The 20,610-nt window shown below is 39.6% G+C and overlaps 5 protein-coding genes and 1 long non-coding RNA gene across 6 annotated transcripts; all 6 read left to right on the top strand.

The window, feature by feature from the left end:
• Nucleotides 1-9,287: 9,287 nt before the first annotated feature.
• On the top strand, nt 9,288-11,124 carry LOC124190277 (casein kinase I-like). The gene is made up of 2 exons (XM_046582903.1): nt 9,288-9,574; nt 10,868-11,124. The coding sequence occupies exons 1-2, from the start codon at nt 9,553-9,555 to the stop codon at nt 11,122-11,124; spliced, it is 279 nt and encodes a 92-aa protein (XP_046438859.1). The 5' UTR covers nt 9,288-9,552.
• A 322-nt stretch (nt 11,125-11,446) lies between these two features.
• Nucleotides 11,447-11,967, top strand: LOC124190276 (casein kinase I-like). Its single transcript, XM_046582902.1, has 3 exons — nt 11,447-11,532; nt 11,594-11,745; nt 11,821-11,967. Exons 1-3 carry the CDS (start codon nt 11,508-11,510, stop codon nt 11,965-11,967), a joined length of 324 nt encoding a protein of 107 aa, XP_046438858.1. The 5' UTR covers nt 11,447-11,507.
• Nucleotides 11,968-12,764: 797 nt separating this feature from the next.
• Nucleotides 12,765-13,953, top strand: LOC124191531. The gene is made up of 3 exons (XM_046584818.1): nt 12,765-13,298; nt 13,368-13,554; nt 13,625-13,953. The coding sequence occupies exons 1-3, from the start codon at nt 13,032-13,034 to the stop codon at nt 13,765-13,767; spliced, it is 597 nt and encodes a 198-aa protein (XP_046440774.1). The 5' UTR covers nt 12,765-13,031; the 3' UTR covers nt 13,768-13,953.
• A 1,860-nt stretch (nt 13,954-15,813) lies between these two features.
• Nucleotides 15,814-17,404, top strand: LOC124191530. The gene is made up of 3 exons (XM_046584817.1): nt 15,814-16,199; nt 16,316-16,464; nt 16,593-17,404. Exons 2-3 carry the CDS (start codon nt 16,417-16,419, stop codon nt 17,277-17,279), a joined length of 735 nt encoding a protein of 244 aa, XP_046440773.1. The 5' UTR covers nt 15,814-16,199; nt 16,316-16,416; the 3' UTR covers nt 17,280-17,404.
• A 794-nt stretch (nt 17,405-18,198) lies between these two features.
• On the top strand, nt 18,199-19,246 carry LOC124190275 (neprilysin-2-like; the record flags this gene model as incomplete). The annotated part of the gene is given in 6 exon segments (XM_046582901.1): nt 18,199-18,391; nt 18,473-18,591; nt 18,674-18,805; nt 18,881-18,940; nt 18,943-19,203; nt 19,205-19,246. Coding segments are annotated over 6 exon segments (807 nt in total), but the record flags the coding sequence as incomplete, so codon positions are not given.
• A 575-nt stretch (nt 19,247-19,821) lies between these two features.
• LOC124191532 lies at nt 19,822-20,610 on the top strand. Its single transcript, XR_006873469.1, has 2 exons — nt 19,822-19,950; nt 20,043-20,610. It is a non-coding gene; the product is annotated as an uncharacterized LOC124191532 (long non-coding RNA).

Here is a 20,610-nt window from a genome sequence, read left to right as displayed (position 1 = left end):
TGTAATACAGTACAGTAACAATTGTAATACCCAAGTGATGTTTAGGAACAGCAGAAGAGCTTAACCTCCATCTTTCATAGGGATGAAAATATTTGCCACCTGAAAACCCTTTTACAATATCTGTCTCATCAAAATGATTTTCACACAGTAACGATGCTTGCTTCATTTCAGGAAGGATTAATTTCCAACTGCAAAAGGTGTTCTTAGGTACAGCAAATTTAACAATTCTTTTGTTTTCATTTAAATAACTAATACCACAAAGGAAACAAGTTTTTCTTTAATATTTTAGTTTCAAAGTATTTGAAAGAGACATTCTCTAGATAAATTACCAGTCATGAGGCTTCTTGACTATGTTGACGTAAGGCTACGCGTGGTGGCAGCCTTGCAGATTAGAGAGAACTATTATGTGGGCGTCCCCAAATCACAAAATCACGTGATCTATAACTTCGTTACGTGATATCAACTTTGTGAAAATGCTGGAAAACATGACGAAGCCTTATGAAGAATTCCTACAGCGTCGTTTCACCATAGTCTCTCTCACTCTGCTTAGGGTAGAGCGGGTCATTTGTGGATTTTTGTGCTTGCCTTTATGAAAAGTAACGAAAATTGTGGGAGCTATATTTAAAAAAGTTTTCTTTAAAAAATTTTTTTTTCTGACGGAATTTTTTCTCCCAGTGGCCTCTTATAATTGAGATACCCCTGAGATGTTAACGAAAATGAGAAACCTAACATAGTGGTTAAAAAGCCAATGCGTTGAATGTCGTTTTGGTTTTTTTGCTACGTTACTTTGTTTAGTTGAAATTAAATCAAATGTAGAAATATATTTCTTTTTTTTTTTGGGGGGGGGGGGGTAATACTGGTACAGGGAAAACGGGGTATTTTTGCCAATGAGACAATGAGCGTGGCTTTAGCAGACGATTTTCCACGTCACTGCAGTCGAGTAGCAAATAGTTAAACTTTTTCTAAACTTTCTTATTTCTTAATTTTTAAACATCGTCTTCAAATTTGTAATTAAAAAATTCGAAAGAAAATTGATTTCTTGTTTTGAATAGTACCAATTTTTTTTCAAAATTACTTTTTTTTTGCATCTTTAAATCATGAAAATTGTTCTGTCCTAAAATGCCCCACCATCTTTTTAGAGAAAGAGAAAAAAGACGTTTTACTTTAAAATTATATTAAAATAACTTCAAAACCAAATTTAGGTTTGAAAAAAGATTTAAATACACGGGAAAAAGGGCTATCAAATGATTGTATTATATACATAAGTTTTAATATACAAGACAGCGTAATTTGATATAAATCGGGCAAACGACAATTTTGTCAAAAAATTAATAATTTTATTATACTATTCCCTCCATTTTACATTTTTTTCAGATTTTTTACTTATTTCTATCACCTTTAAAAGACCCTGTCTAACCTTGTACAGATACCTGTCTATTTTTTACCCTACCACTGTCCAGAAAAGTACAGTACCATAGTCGAGTAAAAAATAAATAACAAATACAGGAGATGCCTAAAGCTAAGAGTAATCTTTTGTATTTTTTTTATTTAGCTAAAAATTTAAAAGATATTATGGTTTTGGCGGGATTGTCCAGGGTGGGTCTCTTCTCCCTAATCGTTGGCACCTCAAAAAATCAATACTGTTTTCGTGATGCCCTGCCCTATTCCGTACGTCACACGACAGCGAAATGCTTGGGTAGACCGGGAGACGGCTTGATATACTATTACCAATAAAAAGAAAATGTAGAAAAGAACCCATTGCCTTGCTTATGGACAATTGCTCTGGGCATTACCCTACTCTGTTTTATCCAACTGGCCAAGTGGAGATCTTTTTCTTGCCCATAAAACTTCGTCAGTCTACCTTACCTTTAGATGAAGGCATCATTCCAACTTTTAAAACACTTTACAAAAGTGAAATGTTGAGTGAGGGTGTCAAGGCTTATGACAATTTCGACGAGGCCAAGCTAAAGCGAGGTAATGCAAACTCTTTTGGCGTTATATCATCGAATTTCTTACTACTTAGGCTAAAAAGGGTAGTAAAGACCTTCGCTTTGGCTGTCCAGCAAACTTTTTAAACGCTGCCCGCTTGGTAAAAAAGAGCTGGGATTCTATCACCGCCCAAACAACAGAAAGTTGTAGAGCTAATTCAAAATGCTTGCCACATCTCCAAATTGATATTTGTGCAAACGGAGGGCTAGAATATAAAAAAACGCGACACAGCGGCAGGTTCAGGACATCTCTTCTCCGTTTGCCGACTTATCGATTACTAGTCGTGAAACTATCATACCCGAAATTTAAAATGGCCGAGAAGGAGAGGCCATTGTTAACAGATGGTTGGATCTTGAAACAGATCTAGAAGTTTTAGATCTTGGCATCGCCCGTGAGCTGTGCATGCAAGGTTTCGCCTCATGTCAAACGTCCAACTCCGCGTGGTGTCCGAGCCGGCCTGCCGAAGAGAAAACAAAGGACATTTCTGAAATTCCTGCCTTTTTCCCTCGTCAATGCAAGGTCTATGTCCGAACGATCAAATGTCATCTCGCATCACATTATTTCGAATGACTTGGAATTTCTGACGGTTACCGAGACATGGCTCTCTTCTGATCATGGCTAAGATGATTTATTGAACGTCTGCCCGGCCGGTTATAAATGCTGTTCATACTCCAAGAGTGGGCAAACGTGGTGGTGGCATGGCGCTTATTTACCGTTCGTCTCTCCGTGCTGAAATGGCTTCGACGGGATTTTCTGCGTCTTCCTTCGATTACATGGCCGTCCGTCTTCATTGCAACTCTGTTTGCATACACCTTGTCATGATCTACCACCCTTCATCTCAGTCATCTAGATGCAGTGATGGTCAGTTCCTCAAAGACTTTGCTGATTTTCTCCAACTTCGGATGTTATCTCCTGGCAAGATGTTGATGGTGGGTGATTTTAACATCCATGTTGGCAATCCTGGTAATCCTAAGGCGAACAAGTTTTTCTCTCTTCTTAATTCCTTTGGTCTTTCCCAGCAAGTTCACGTTGCAACTCATCTTTATGGCAATCACACACTCGACCTGGTCATCACTCGCGACTCTGAGAATGTTATCACTCGTTGTAACAATACTGAGCTAATTTTTGATCACATTGCAGTCAATTCTAATGTAAAAGTGCACCGACCGGGTCGGCCTACGAAGAAAGTCATTTATCGTGAAGTAAACAAAATCGACTCTGAAAGATTCCTCTCTGATATGCTGGCTCTTCCTGTCTTCTCATCGCCGTCTTCCACCATTGATGGCCTAGTGTCTCAATACAATGGCGACTTGTCGTCTCTCCCTGATGCTCATGCTCCTGTTCGCACCAAAATGGCTGTTTTCAGGCCAGCTAATCCATGGCTGTCGGAAAAGGTGCTAGCTGTGCATAGGGAGGCAAAAGCCAGCGAGCGTCGGTGGAGAAATCGTTAGAAGAGTGGTATTGGTTTGGAAGTCGATAGACAAATTGTGAGAGACCTCAACAAGAAGAAGCGTAGGCTTCTTGATCGAGAGAAGGTGGCGTATCTCAACAGAGAGATAGCTAAAACATCTGAGAAGCTATCCCTCTTTAAAGTGGTGGATTCATTCCTTTTGAAAAAACCTGACTCTAAACTTTCCCGTCGTAGATCTTTGCAAGATTTGGTGGGCTGCTTCAGTGATCACTTCTGCAAGAAGGTTACTGACATTCGATCTGCCCTAGATGCATCTCGCAACTGTCATCCGGCTGCTGATGTACCTGTGAACGTTACCCCATTTTCCTCGTTTGAAAGGGTCTTGGTATCTGAAATTGAATCATTTATTAAAGCTTGTCCCTCCAATTCTTCTTTCCGTGATCCTATTCCAATCCCGCTCTTGAAGAAATTTGCTGAATTTTTTCTGTGCCTATTACCTTAAGTGTCCAACGTGTCAATTTCCCAAGGAGTTTTTCCAGATGAGATTAAGATAGCCTATGTTACTCCCCTCTTGAAAAGACCCTCTCTCTGCTCGGATTATCTCAACAACTACCGTCCTGTATCCTTTCTGTTCTTCATGTCTAAACTGGTTGAGCGGGTGGTGTGTCGGCAGCTCACTAGTCATTTGATAAAATGTAATCTCTTTGTCCCAGTGCAGTCGGCCTATAGGTCGGATCATTCAACTGAGGCTTTACTCAAAGTTGTTAATGATCTCCTACTAGTGTTGGATAATGGCGATGCTGCTGTGCTGACCTTACTTGACCAGAGTGCTGCATTCGACACTGTGGATCACGGTATTTTGTTGGGTCGTCTGAGTGCTCTTACCTTTCAGGCACTGTTCTCTCCTGGTTTGAGTCGTACTTGACTGGTCGCCTCCAGTTTATCTGTATTTCTGGTGTATGGTCTGCTGCTGTTCTTCTTCTTTTCGGTGTGCCCCAGGGGTCCGTACTTGGACCCGTTCTTTTCACCCTCTACAAAAGCCCTATTTATGCCATTTCAATGAGGCGCGGTGTCTCGGATCAACTGTATTCTGATGATATTCAGATGTATACAACTTTAACACTGGACCCGAACCACACTGACCAGAAGCGGGCCTTCTCCTCTATCACTTCCAGTGTCTAAAATATATCTGTATCTAAAACTATGGACTTCACCAGATGGCGCTGCCTGTCAAAGTCCATATTTTAGAACTTGAACGCCTCACCAATGGCCATATTACTAAACTATGGACTTTTCCTGGAAAGTATGGACTTTATCCAAATCAATCAACTGGAGTTTTGGTTAAACTGCCCGCTAACGATTGTATATTTATCATTCCTGTATGTATAAAATTCATGTAGATGTACGAAATTCATATGTTGTGCATTATAAGGCAAAAATAAGCATATTTCCACCCTTTTTTATTTAGTTAAGCCATTTTTTCGTAGCATGTTATTAAGTCTGCTAGCATAAAACGTATTAAATTAAATTACCCAGACAACTAGAAAAAAATACCAATTTGCTTTTATAAATCTAAGATCTAACCTGCTACAAAATGCTGACTGATGCGGACATATAATAACGGGAAAAGTTGCGCACGCAGAAAAGGCTTAAGCGGTGGCCACTATATTTTCTATTGTTTATTCAAATATCTCAAAATTTTAATACCAAATTTTAATTTAATATTTTTTTCATAAGTTTCTGTTAACCTTTTTTAAATAAATTTTAAATGCCCACTTGTGAAGCTGTTGTTCAAATTGGTTTCAGCCGTTTTGTTTTCATTTTCCTCATTTTCAATCATTCCTTTTCCGACCAAAGGACTCCGAACGCGTTCAAATTAGAGACCAATGAAAAAATCTCCATTCCCCTGTTCTTAGTTTGTCGAATGCCCGATTTTGGAGTTCATGAACTCCTTCCTAAAAAATTCACGTTATGATACATCAGTGCAACAATTGCAAAGAATATTTCCATCAGGAATGCGAGAACTTACCCGAATCTGCCATCAAGTGCAAAAAAGTGCCCTGGTACCGCTCATTTTACATTTAAACGTTAAAATATTTTGTGTTATTTCTTTTCTCAAATCAAGAATTATAAAACTTTTTTGCTTTGACAACAGTTGTTTGTTATGCGTGATACGTATTTACTTGGTATTAAACGATTCAAAAAATAAACTTGGAAATTCTGTAAAATGTATGTGTCTTCTCAAATATTTAAAAATCTATAATACTTAAATTTCCGTGTGTAATTTGGGAAAGTTCATATAAGCATATTAGCACATATTAGGTGGTAGGCCAATAAGTGCACTTTTTAGGCACCAAAATCCATACCTAAATACTGGAAACGCCATGAAGTGAAGTCCATAGTTTTAGGACAAAGTCCATATTTTAGGTCCCTAAGTCCATGCTTTCGGACTGGCAGCGCCATCTGGTGAAGTCCATAATTTTAGATCGAAGTCCATATTTTAGTAGTCCATTTTGGACTGTCCAATTCCATAGTTTAGTAACACCCGAATTAAGGATAGACTGTAATCAAAGTGGCAGGACAACACATCAAAGTTAATATTTTAATCAATGGATGAATTCTTATGGCTTTTCGGCTCGCCCAAAGTTAATGATTAAAAATGTCAAAATTATGCCCAAAATATTTTTGGATGAATCCTAATGACAATATGTCTTTGGAAATCTACGATATTAAAAAACTTACCGAAAGACCAAATAAAGAATCAGTGACATAGCCGATGTTTACCAATGTTTACAAAGTCAGCACTCAGGACGGAGGTTATTAATCACACTACACTTATGTTGGAACTAAATAAAATATTAAAAAAAAAACAATTTTTTATATGATCTTCTTTATAGGTCAGTTTATTGATGAGGGCAGCAATTGTCGCATCACATAAGATTTATTTGATCAAATTTTGTACAGCAATTAACTCAGAACAGCTACACGATCACTGAAACAAAATTCTCGAATAAAAGTGAATCTCTTCGGGTTTCTTTGATTTGGAAATTTAGAGGGTAGCCAGGGATATTTTTTCTCGCGTTTTCTGAAATATACTCTTGTATGTGTCTTTTCTTTCTTTTTTCCATTAGTACATGTTTCCTTATTAAATAACTTGTGGTAAAGGTTAAGCTTGTCAAGTCGAATTTTGGAGAGGGACACTTGCTCGGCTCTCAATTCCCTGAAAAAAGCTGGGCAGAGAAGCGCGGTTGAGAAGTTTTTTACATAGAACTTACTGGTTGTGGCTTTTGGCGATGACCACTGCCTTTGCCACATTTTCTTGGCGTGCTTGTCTAGCCTTTTTTGTGTAGCTACCGATGGCCTGATGCTCACGATTTCTGGGAACTCGGCTTGCAGTTTGACTGCCCTGTCCACCTCTTCGTTACTCCTAATGCTGAAGTGACCTTTGATACATGCGAATGTTAGGTGGCTGCTTCTGTTGTTCACTTCCACATGCTCTGGATGCATCTTGCGGTTGTGGAGGTCTGCCTCACTGTGGTTGACGAGATTTTTTCTTAAGACCGGCCTTTATTCGTGCATTATTGATTATTACGGCCTTTCGGTGACGTTTTGCTCCACCCACTTTGTCGCCGTATAGATGTAGTATAGACTGTCAGTTCTCCTTCCTCCGTCGGCTCAATTTTCCCGAGTGGGCAAATTTCTTTTATTGCCATCCGTTGGATTACGAATGCCGCTCTGCAGCTTCCATCCCGTCTTCTTGTTGCGTCAGTGAAGAAATGGGTGTGTTCTCCCAACCTCTTTTCCATAAATAATTTTTCCTCCGCTGTATTGGTGGGAGCTGTAACGATCTCGGGATATGTCATCTGCCACGGTGGTTTGGTGTAGACGTGGAATTTGTCGGTAGCTTTTAAGTCGATCCCTGCTTCCTCGATGAATTGGGAGGCTCTTTCAATGAATGAGGACTCTTGATTCCATTCCCTTTCGAACCACGGCTTGTCTATCTCTCTATCAGTGAAAAGCCGGATTGGAAACGGATTCTTAAGAGATACTTTGCTGCTGTGAGGTTTCTCCTTAAGCTAAGGGCCATCTCACCTCTTTAAATTCGTAGAGCGTCATTTGCGGTTTCTCTTGGTAAGCTGAGGCACACTCTTATGGCCTTTGCTCAAATAGAGTCCACAATTTGCCTTTGTTGTTGGGGTGGCCAAATCGAACACACATTTTTTTGCCGATCAGACAGTAGTAAATTACCTACCTAAATTTGGGAACGCGCGAGAGAACCATATGGAAAAAGGCATTTTTTCTCGGCGTTCCCAAAAATACAATTTTCGTCGGAATGCAACGATTTCTTTTACGTAGACATTAGAGGTAAGATTGAGTCATTTTTTATTTTCAATTCAAGGGAAGGGTAGGGTTTTGAAAGAGCCCTAAGGTTAGGAACGCTCCGAAGAGTACTATGTAAATTACGGTACTTTAAAGGGTTATAACTATAGAACGGGTTGAGCTAGCACGGCGCGATCAACTTCGAAATGAAGAGATTATCAAGCTCTATATCAGTATTGATTTCCAGATTTTTCGCTTCAGGTTCATTGTAGTCCATTCTTAATTGAAAACAGATTTTATTTTTATCCGTTCTAATCCCAAACTTCCCTCCAATTTCACCCGCCTCCTCCCTTCCGCTTCTTCCCCCTCCCTTCCTCCCCTACGCTTATGAGAATTCAACAACTCCACGTAGGTGGAAACGGGGGGGGGAGAAAGGGACTCGAACTTGTAAAACAATTCTTTCCAATAGCTTGCATACGCGGGACGTCAGGGACATCGGTCGGTAGGAGGACGGCTCTGTATAGGTGGTTTCCCCGGTTTGACAATCCGGTCCACCAGCGAGTGCTTCCATTCAGACGGGAGAGATGACACACACCCAAGATTTGTTTACTAGTTTCATTAGCGTCTATTTTGCTGCCTTGGATAGGTGGCGAATCATGGGGACTGTGATTTTATCATCTCCTGGAGTTGAATCTTTCGCGGCCTCAAAAGCCTCCGCTAGCTCTTGTGGAGAGAATAAGTCTTCCAGATCGGAGTTTACTTGGCTTTCCTCTTCTATTTGGCTTTGTTTCCGCTTTTCAAAAGTCTCTCTTTAGTTCAGGAACTTCCTCGATAGGTTTGAATCACTGCTTACTTCCACGTAGACGTCGGCAAACATATTGGCTTTCTGCTCCTTATGGAAATAACATTACCATTTTCACCTCACTAGGCCGGATGGTGCGCCGGATTTTCCTCTTTTGGACATCATATTTGTTGGTCTAGTTCTCTTGAGGTTGTGGTCTTTTTTTATCTGAGTGCAGTACTCTTTTCAGTGTTACTGCCTTTGCTAACTTGATGATTTTTGGTGTGTTACTAAACTATGGACTAAACTATGCCAAGTCCAAAATCGATTTCTAAAATATTGTCACGTTGGGATCGGCTGGATTTCCGACGAAGAAGAACGTACACAGAAGTGATGCAAAAGTTTTCGCTGCCATAACAGTTAGGTGAAGAGTCCCACCTTCACTAATGGCACCAACAGCCACTGCCTTGAGACACGACACAAACTCTCAACAAGATCACATAAAATTACTCGGGGTCAATCCGTCCGTTCATTCATTCAAAAGTATAAAAAAAACGTTAAAACATTGACGGAAATAATGTTAAAATAAAAATGTATTCTAACTTCTAAGCACTCAGCAATTACAATCTCACAAATAGTGGTTGACTTGAAAGCCACTTTCTACTAAAAAGCCTCTACTACTAGGCTGTCGGCCTCCTCCCTTTGTTTAGTGTTGAATTATTTTTTTTCTGTTGCAAAGTTTTCGTGTTTTGATCGACAGTTTTTCGTCGTGTTTCTACTACGATAAGAACCCTCGACTTTTGAATGTGTCGACAGGTCTGGATGTAGAGAGGCCACAGAAAACGGTGACCTCGATCTTTTAACTTTACGTCAGTTTGATTGTTTGGCATTTTGTGCCGCAGAGAATCTGGTAACGCATACAGAGCAATTCGGCATCTGGTAAATTTCCAACAGACTTGATTTCAATTCATTAGTTGTGTACATGCCTGGCATTTAATGTTGATTTCTTTTCTTTTTACATTTGCTGCTCTTGCAGGTTCCCACTTTCGGAATGGCACACTACATTGAACAAGGTGAGCTTGACTTACTTTAGATAACAATCAGTCGTGTGTTTTTTCTCTTCCCGTCAGGCATTTATTCTTTTCCCGTTTCTGGAAAGCCAGTCAACATTCTGAACACCACCGTTTTCAAATTTTCCTGTTTTAAAGCCAGCTAGTGGACAACGATTCCTTCCCAGTAATGTTAGCTTAGCAGGAACAGCAGGTGCTGCATACCTCCCCAGGTCGCCATTTAAGTTTTTTGTGTGTTTCGACACACACACACCCAGCATTTGAGAAAGCCACATGCAGCCCCTCTTTTCACACACAGCAGCAGCAGAACACACACCTGCTGCCATTGTTTTACCTTTTTTTTCACCGTCACACATTTTTGAAAAACGGAAAAAGACGGTCGTGAATTGACGCAGCGGTTTTTGTTGTTTTTAGAATTCAATCTCACGTATTCCGATAGAAGAAAACGTGGTCTTTTTAATGGCGTTTTTTAAAATTTGATGTAACGATTACAAGTTGATGAAACAATTATTAAAAGCCGAACCCAAAGCACAGTCGTCCTGGCTTCGGAGAAAAAGGGCCTCACTTTTGGTCGTTCGTTCTGAAACGACCGCCACCCGACTACATATAGGCGACTCCCCCTTAACACACTTTCAGTCCGGAGACACAATTGACCAAAGAAATTCGCTCCAATTCATCGTTACACTGTCGTCGGCCAGGTTTCATTTTTGATTTTGAGAAGGTAAATTTGAGTTTGTACCTTTGTGTTGTGTTGTGACCAGACTATGACTTTATGGCCTCCAATTCAAGCACCAGTTACGTAACACATTCCATGGTTGAATGAGTTTATCATGTTTAATTTCTTTTTTAGTAGCCGTCAATGTACTATTCCCATGCAGTATATAACCCTTAACCGTATAACCCTTAAAAGCGGGGAAATGAAACTTCCCATAAAAAAGTGGGTAGGCCTACACACTTAAATGAAGATGTGTCTACTGTCTAATATAATGTGAATTGTGCAGTGCTTTTTGGTAGGCGAAGGGGGTTGTGATGCTCCCGTGTTTCCGCATTTGTACCAAAATTCGCGATTCGTTCTTTGATTCATGGTACTTGCGCAATAAAAAAATCACAAAAACAAAACCCATCGTTGTAGCCTAACGATACTTTCAATTCATCAGTTAAACTTTAAAGTTTAAAGAATGAATTTGGGCATTATTATTACTCTCAACACCCTTGTCAACGTGAAAAGAACGGTTGTCTGCCTTTCGCTCTCTAGTGATCAATTCGTTAACTAAAATTCTATCTATTTATTTACAGGGATTATCGAGCAGACAAAATCCCCCATGCAGTCCCCCAGCTCAGCAGCAGAGGTGGATGGTGAATCAAACAATGCAGTTGCAGGCGTACCTTCTGCTGGAGGATCTGATGGGAAACAGTCTTCTAGCTCGGCTGTACGTGCTAGGACTCGATGTAGCAGTTCTACGGCATCCACCTCTTCGCAATTAAAGTTAATGCTGGGATCCAATTTCGAGGTTGGGGAGAAGATTGGATTTGGCGAGTTGAGATTAGGTTAGCATGCGTCTTTCATATGGTTTTGATAACGAATGCCAAAATGTTTCCCTCGAGCATTTAAGCCTTGGGACTTTTGTTATGAAATTATTTCGATGTAACCTCTTTCTATTTCCAGGAAAAAACAGGACACAAATGAATATGTGGCAATGTTTTGTTCGACGAGACTTGTAAGAAGAAACAAATGTATTCTAGGTCTCGAGAACTGCAAGTGCCTTGTACAAAGCGTGAACTGAACTGAAGGGCTTCGATGAGCCGTCGTCTCGCTCTCACCGCCGGAAGCCGCTTACGCGCTCCCATCTAGCGGAGGGATACATAACAGGCAATAAAAGTGGAGTCTCTTGAATCGGCGGCGCCCCTACTCAACAAGGAGTATCACTTCTATCGGATGATGTGGCGTCACAGTTTAATAAGTAAACTAAAACTTGAAAAGTTTGGCTATTTTTTACTAAAAATAATTCTTTTCTTCCTCAGCTGGAATACCAGAGGTTTACTATTTTGGAACGTGTGGCAAAAAGTATAACGCACTGGCCATGGAGCTGCTGGGGTCCAGCCTTGAAGATCTTTTTAAGTTGTGTGGTCGGAAACTTTCATTGGAAACTGTCCTTAAGATTGCGTTTCAGACGGTAAAGAATCTTCAATTTGTTCTAATTTAATGCATTTTTTTTATCTTTAAATGAGTTCTCGTTTCGAAATAACAGATCGATAGATTGGAGATGGTACACAGTGTCGATTTGATACACTGTGACGTGAAACCTTCACACTTTCTTGTCGGCCGAAGTCATACAAAGAAGGAAGACGTCATCCACCTAATCGGTAAAGTTTTCCGCAAAAGTTTATCTTTCTGATGATTAAAGAAACCAACAACTTAACCTATTTCCACACAGGTTTTGGTCTGGCAAAAAGTTATGTTGATTAAACAAAAAATCAAAGCAGACGAGACGATATGGAAGCTTTAGGGCACATGTGTCTATACTTCTTGCGTGGTGACACTGTGGATGAGCGTGATCAGAAAATCGACGAAACTAAGCGGGCTACTTCCATTGAGGCTTTTTTTTCACTTCTATAATTACTTATCCGTCATCTGCTTATTATTAACGTAAAATATTTTATTTGTCTACTAGATGATATTAAATCTGCATATCGGCGAGTTGAACGACTGAGTAAAGGATAAACGTTTGAAGAATCTGAGCAAGTAAAGCGTTTGAGAATAGCGAATAAAAAGTATGCTGATGATTACGAAATCGGGGAATTTTCAAAAGCTAGTGAGAAAGCTCTATCGCAAGAATCGACCAGGACTACGCCGCCCTCAGTGAAAAAGTCGTTAGCCAAGAAGCCCACACAACAAAACATTTCAAATTTCCCATCTATGCCGAATAGTAGTGTCCCCGAAGGTAATATATGATTATTGTTATTAAGTTGTAGTATCATAATAAGTTACTTTCTTTTATTAGTATCCGGAAAACGTGGAGTGGATAAAGGCAAATCTTTGAAAGCTGTCATTCAAACAGCCACAGTCAGCACTGTTTCAAATTCCGAATCATTCGAGAAAGATATGGTTACGCCCGAAGGTAAATGACAATAGATATTATGTTGTTATTATATATTGGCAGAACAGTTAATTTTTTATTGTTATTAGGATTATTTCAGCGCAATTGTCAGGTCACGTTGACGCGATGTGATGATATGAGCAACGACTCTGGTATCAATATTGACACAATTGAAGAACCATCACATATAGAAGATTTTGAAAGTTCATACCAGGAGACAACGCAGGCATCTAGAGCGACCAATGCAACCAAAGTCCGCGATATCAACTTCAGCCAAAAGAGACGAAGCAAAAGCCAGAAAAATACTTCAGAATTAGAAATGGTGTTGTAAGTATGGATTTTTTTTTAGAATACTCTATTTTATGCAACTATATCTAAATACTTTTTTTTTGTCCAGGACTCCTGCTCAAATGAGTCGTCTACTGATCAAAATGGATCAGCGAAGTAAGCGAACAGAAAAAATGGTGATAGAGATTAAAAATAATCGTGCTGCTGGAGTCTTTTCTCCTTCCGGACTTCAATTATTGAAGGACAAGCTTCCCACAATGCCTTTCGACGATTGGAGTGAACTGGTGAAATTTGAGGATAGCATAGCTAGCGATGATGGGGCTTCTATAAAAAACGATTTGGTACGTACACTATATTTATTTCTACATAAAACCAATGTGTAATGTTATTAACGTAACTTTAAATTCTAGTTGGCATTCCTACAAATGGTACCTGGTACTTCAGTATATCAAACTGCCAAAAACATGATGGCTACTCTGATATCCATACCGCTATCCCAGCTATGTACTTTTAAAGGAACATCTGTTATTCGTGACAAAGGAATAAAGAAAAACAAATTTTCTCAATCTTGCCCAACTATCTTGGCTTGCATTAGTGGTAATAATTGACGTAATTTATATAAGTTATAAAAATTAAATAATAATGATAAACACTTTTGTATATTTAGCTGCCTGTTTATCCCGACATCACGATAAATACGACCCTAATCAATTCAAAACGTCTTTACAAAAGTTTTTTATTGAATCTGGAGATAAAAATGGGGGCACAGAGAAAAGAAAGAGAAAAATCAACGAAAAAAAATTAGAATGACAGATTAAACAAAAAAATCTCTCAAAAAATTCAGCAAGTGACATCTTTGAATCGTCGGAGGAAGACGTGGAATCATCTGGAAATGAAGCAGCCAATTTCAGAAAAAACAAAAAAAAACAATTTTGATTGTATTAGTTCGTTCTTTAGTTCAGGTTCATCAGATTCAGATAATTGATTTCTATGTCCAACATTGCCGTGAAACATGAATCGAAAAATAAACAAATTGTGGACTGTAAATTTTTTTCTTTCATAAATTTCCAATAATAACTTCCTCTGCAAAATACGATGTATGCAGTTTTCAGCTAAATATAAAGCAAATAACATTCGCCAACATTTGAAAAGTAATAAATCTGTTATTTTTCTGTTACGGAGATTTTTTTACCCAAGTTCCTGTACTTGTTGGGCCTCAAAAAACGTGTCCGCCACGACCTCTTTTTAAGGAATAACCAACGGTAAATTCTAGACAGTTGTCGTCAGTGTTTCATGGATGGCATATTCAGAGTGGTACCAAATGAATTCGCTCAATTGTGAAAGTGTTTTCGATCAACGGCTTTCCTGAAATACAAAAGCGGAGAGATTATTCAAGTCCCTCCTGCCTTTTTAAGTAAAGAAACGAATAAAAGAGCCTTACTTTATATGTAAAGGTTTTGAGGCGATAAAAAAACTGTTCCTCAGTATTTGTTTGAAGAAATGTTTTCTGATTTTGAGAAAGCGGTATTTAAGGAGGTAAAGAAGTGTATTTCTGAAGTACATCATTTTGGACGTTCCTTTAATTGGAAACAGGCTGGATTACGTAAGGCAAGATAAATTTTTGTTTCGGCTCAGAATATCTGAATATATATGTATATAATATAACTTACTAAGTTATATTACACCACATTTTACCATTTCTTCGCAAACAGGCTCAACTCTCAACAGTAGAGCGGAAAGAAGAAATTCCATAGATTAACCAAAATCCGCAATATACGATTATGAACAAACCCGATACTTATTACTTGTCTATTCCCAATTAAATTTTCACATTTTTATAGAGCTCAATGTAAAACATGTCATCATTTATTTAAATTTTCATCGAAAAGTTAAATGAATAGCAGGCATCTGTTGTCCAGGTAAATGGTAAGTTATATTTCATAGTTTTATGCGAGTTTTGATCCCCAATTCAAAATGACAATTTTTGAAAATCTATTAATTAAATCAAATTGAAATGTTGAGAAAATGAAATTAATCCTTAGGCTGATCCCTGTCTTTTAACCATTGTAAAGGAAAAGGAAATGTCACTACGAAAGTTGAGTTAAGCTGCCCATTATTTATTATTCTTTCTTTTGGGTTATAGTAGTATAAACAAAGGGCTATAACGAAGAAATTTTATACAGAAAAGCATATTGAAGTAATCAGAGTTATACAATATAAATTACTGAAATAAAAAAAACTAAAAAATTCACGGGTGTCCTTAGAAATAAATTTTTATTGAAAAATTGGGGCTTCGGTCTATACCGCTAGTGTATAAACAAACGTAAACAACCAGCAAAAATGGCAGACCCCAAAACAATTGACACGCGAAACCGCGAAGTGAATTGCCCCTATAGCGACGAACACAAGGGAAGAGAACGACAGAGAAAACGGCGGAAGATGTATTTTTTTTAGAGGCAACGCCGCATAAACAAAGCTCAAGGCAAATTTAAACGTACTTGAATTTGATTTAAGCATTGTTATAACTTGGCAACTTCGCCGCTTTCCTCTTAGAGAATGAGTAGTGCAGTTGGTCTTGAATCTGTGGTCAAGCAAGTACGCATTTTTTGTTTATTCAACATAACTTTTTGCCAGACCGAAACCTGTGTGGAAATAGGTTAAGTTGTTGGTTTCTTTAATCATCAGAAAGATAAACTTTTGCGGAAAACTTTACCGATTAGGTGGATGACGTCTTCCTTCTTTGTATGACTTCGGCCGACAAGAAAGTGTGAAGGTTTCACGTCACAGTGTATCAAATCGACACTGTGTACCATCTCCAATCTATCGATCTGTGATTTCGAAACGAGAACTCATTTAAAGATCAAAGAAATGCATTAAATTAGAACAAATTGAAGATTCTTTACCGTCTGAAACGCAATCTTAAGGACAGTTTCCAATGAAAGTTTCCGACCACATAACTTAAAAAGATCTTCAAGGCTGGACCCCAGCGGCTCCATGGCCAGTGCGTTATACTTTTTGCCACACGTTCCAAAATAGTAAACCTCTGGTATTCCAGCTGAGGAAGAAAAGAATTATTTTTAGTAAAAAATAGCCAAACTTTTCAAGTTTTAGTTTACTTATTAAACTGTGACGCCACATCATCCGATAGAAGTGATACTCCTTGTTGAGTATGGGCGCCGCCGATTCAAGAGACTAAACTAAGCGGGCTACTTCCATTGAGGCTCTGTGTGAAGGCTTCCCTGGTAAGTGTTTTCTTGCCCTCTGGCTAGCAATTCATGTCCTGAATTATGCAAGATGGGAAAATTGTCTGTAGAGAATCGAAATCGTTTTCTCATCACTTCTTCTCTCCCATTTATAGAGGAGTTTGCCACCTACTTACGGTATGTCCGGAATTTGGACTTGTTCGAGAAACCAGATTACGATCATCTTCGAAAACTGCTCCGCGATCTCTTTGACCGGATGGGTTATATCGACGATAACAAGTTTGACTGGACCGATCAAAACACGGTAATAAATCAATCCCTTCAAACAACCATTGTATTTATTTGTTGCCTCTCTTTGATCGTCACGTTTTCTTTTTGTTATTGAATGTCATGATAATAATTGTTGTTTTATTTTGTTGTGTCTCTTAACAGTCAACTCCGGTGGGATCAGTGTCAACTAACCAGGCAGTCGAAGCCAAACCACTCGGGCAGCCGGATCGGCATAAATTAGAGTTGAAAGAAGAAATCGGAAAAGCCATTAGTCCTACCGTCCGCGCAACTGCATCGTCGCCACAAGAAGATCGTCGTAACGGGCTCATACTCTGCGCTATCAATCAGATGATGGATGTGGGTCTAAATTTGACTCCAAATAAAGTCCCCCACGAAGCAGACGAATTGATTGCAGCCGGAATTGCCCCGAAGGACGTGGGTGCCATTCAAGTTTGGCAAAGTTTGGATCCAAATAAAGTCCCCCACGAAGCAGACGAATTGATTGCAGCCGGAATTGCCCCGAAGGACGTGGGTGCCATTCAAGTTTGGCAAAGTCTTGGAGCACAAAGTAATGTCCAATCTGATTTCCAGTTTCCACCCAACAAGGCCACACTGAATTTACTCCGCGGCATGATGACGATGACACGGAAAGTCGAAGTGAAGGAAAGTGAGCTTCCGACGGGAGACCCGGATGAAGATGCCAAATTACTTAACATATTTAATAAACTGCTTGGCCCTTGGACGCGGCCTTTTCTTGCTTTGGAAGAGGATCTTAATAAACTGCTTGGCCCTTGGGCGCCGCCTTTTTTTGCTTTGGAAGAGGATCAGGATCCTGTTGGTGGCCCTTAAAGCCCAATATAGACCCTGCGAATAAGTCTTGGCTCGAGTTTCCGATGTATTTTTTCAATCCAGACTGAACAAGTTGTGAATTTCTGAAAGAAATTTTTGAAAAATAAAATTCGATTTAATCCTGCTTTTTCTTTTTTTTTCAATCAAGTACAATCTACCTATGTTAATAGTCGATCAGCTTATTCAGCTACTTTCATAACAAATATGGTGTCGTCTGCTTCCCTCACACTGGTTGATGGTGGTCGATCATTCGGTACGTGCTCGTCTCTTTGTGATTATCTTCATAATGTAAAGTATCCCTGTTTTTATTACTATATTAAAGTTCCCACATTTTGATGCCATATTTATGGGTTTTCTATCTGTAGAACTAGAGTAGGTTTTTCATCTAAAAAGGGAGGGGGGTCGTGCCTGACAAAGGCATTTTTTTGCCTGTCAATTCCTTTATTTTATTGCGTTTGATTTAATGACACATTTGATTCCATCAAAATGTGTGTTCAAAAGGGTAAAATATATTAAATTATCAAGTAACTGTCATCTCCCTTTCAATTACTGGAAATCAAGTTCTCGTAAAAATGTATGGTCAATGTGTTGTTTGTTCAATAATATTTGTTTCTTGAAATCTATTTAGGATTCGGTCCCTGATTACAATGATCTTGTTGCCTGTAACTGCCGTCCATTTTACTGTTGGAATATTGTCGTCTTTTACTTGACCCAGATGCATTCTGAGTGAAAGTTTGCCAGTTTCTACACTTCTCGTCCAGAGTATTTAATGAATTTCAAGTTGTGTCCGTTACTTCCAGTTTAACCTTTTATAGTTATAGAGCAAACTTTGACTTGGTTGCTACTGCCTGGAAGAAATTGCTTTATTCAGAAGTTGCCTCCAAAATTGCCAAGAATTCTTGGTATTCACTAAAAAAACATTGTAGTCGGCATCAGCCATGCCTCTAAAGGACTACCTGCGCAACGCCCTCAATCTGACCGTCTTTGGCACGAATTACCCGCGAATTACGCATTCAAAAAGTTGCGCGAATCCGTCAACAAGACGAACTGGATTTCTCACGGTAGACCGGCCGTTGTCAATGCTTACTATTCACCACTAGAGAACTCGATCCGTAAGTTCCTTCTTTCGACACACGATATCTCTCTGCCAAGATGTATCATGTGAATTATTCTATTCTTTTGTATTCACGCAGAATTTCCGGCCGGTATCCTTCAAGGCGCATTCTTCGGCAAAAACAGACCCGCCTACCTAAACTATGGCACCATCGGTTGGGTTATTGGGCACGAAATCACGCACGGATTCGATGATCAGGTAAAAAAATAAATCATTCTTTTTTAAAATATTCCCACGATCTAATCGTTCAAATATCATTATTATTATTTGATGCGTGCAGGGACGTCAATTCGGTCCCGACGGCAATTTGGCCGAATGGTGGGAATCGCCGACCAAGAAAAATTATTTGGAGCGGGCCCAGTGCATTATTAACCAATACGGCAATTACTCATTCCCGGAACTCGGCTTGAATGTAATTATATTTAAAACCACAACAACAGGAAAATGATTCATTTGAAATTTATAAATCTTTTTTTATTTAAAATAGATCAACGGAATCAATACTCAAGGTGAAAACATTGCCGTCAAAGGCAGGATCAAGGAAGCCAGTATCGAGCCTACATCAAATACGCGACAGTACACTCACGATCCGGTTTCGAGAACTGGGATCAAGTCGAGCAGCGATTGCCCGGCCAGTACAATGTGAGACAATTGTTTTGGCTGGGAGCCGCCAACGTGTGGTGTCAGAAATCACGACCGGAAAGCTTGAAACTGCACATCCTGACGGGCGCCCACTCTCCATCCCGCTTCCGCGTCCGTGGACCCTTCGCCAACATGCCCCAATTCGCATCCGATTACAATTGTCCCCTAGAGCAGTGCAATGAATCCAGTACAAAAATGCGCCGTCTGGTAAAACATTTACATTTTTTTTTAAACAAAAAAGTTAATGCGTCATCCCGTTCATTTTTTAAAAATCACGTAATCCACGATATTTGGAATTTTGATAATTTTTTTTTTAACTAGACCAGCTTTTTTTTAATCCCTAAAAATTCGTTCATCCACATTTTACACACACACTCAATCTATATACACAGCTAGACTGTTTTTTTTCCTTATTTTTTCCCTTAACGTTCACTAAAAGTCCCGACAAGTAAATACACGTTTCGTTGTGTCTGCCCTTAAGCACATCTCTTTTAAAACATTTCGTTCTTATAGGAAACTTGACCTCGGCGAGCCAATGGGCTGCCACTACTATTACTCTCAGCCAAAATGAGAGAAAGAGAAACATATTTTTCCCACGTATTATTTCAGTTGAAAATATGTGAAAAAAGGTATATCTGGGTCAAGGGGGGGAGCAAATCAAACGCTGGCGGCGTCATCATATCTGACATTTAACTTTCACTTATTTTCCGTACCTGTACATAATACTACGCCACTGCTGCTGACCAGAGGAAAGATTAGAAAGGAAAATCGCAGTCCGTCGGAACAACAACAAAAAACAACTTCGCTCTGTCATTGCGGGACCGACTTTGAGAGTGAACGGACGCGGAAATGGAGGACCAGATCGAAAGGCAGCGGACTCACCTTCAGCGGGAGAAAATATCTGCTGCAATCAAGGTAAAAAAAAACACCAACCCAAACAAATCTTAAAGGAATTCAAACTTTTTAAAAAGAAAATCAATTGATTGCATTTGGCGGCGTCGATCCAGCTGGAGCGGATACAGCGATTCGGAAGCGGGCGCGGAATCGGTCAAAGTGGAAGTCATCGAGGAATTGGAGCGGGAATACGACACGACTCACCGGCAATTGAAGGAATTGGAGATCAGCAACGAAGCGAGAAAGAAGCGGGAAATTCAAACGTTGAAGCGATTCGGTGTGATGGACAGCAGTGCATTGTCCGGCATTCGCTACAGCCTGCCGGATATCGAAATCAGTCGCATCCGGACCATTCCTCCTCCGTTTCTGGCAGCCATCATCACCCTGGGTGAGGAGGCCGAAGAAGAATCTGAAGAAGCTGATCCTTACAGGAAGAAAAGGAGTAGAATGGTTGTCGGCCTCGCCCATCTTCTTCCGTCCGAGAAGCCGGAGCGAAACGCCCAGTTGAAAGTATCGAGCCATGTCGGCCGGCGGAGTGACGGCGGCCACTCCGACCACAGTCCTGAGCTTGAGACTACTGTACACGGGCATCGTAAAAAAACGAATGTATACTCTCCTCCTTTCTCAGTTTCTATCACCTGGATTAGAAAAGCAAAACATTTATTCCAGACAGAAACGCTT

Source organism: Daphnia pulex, chromosome 3, assembly GCF_021134715.1.
Source record: "Daphnia pulex isolate KAP4 chromosome 3, ASM2113471v1".
NCBI classification, from domain to species: Eukaryota; Metazoa; Arthropoda; class Branchiopoda; order Diplostraca; family Daphniidae; genus Daphnia; species Daphnia pulex.
The sequence above is the reverse complement of the archived record's forward strand: the minus strand, read 5'-3'. Positions and strand labels throughout refer to the sequence as shown.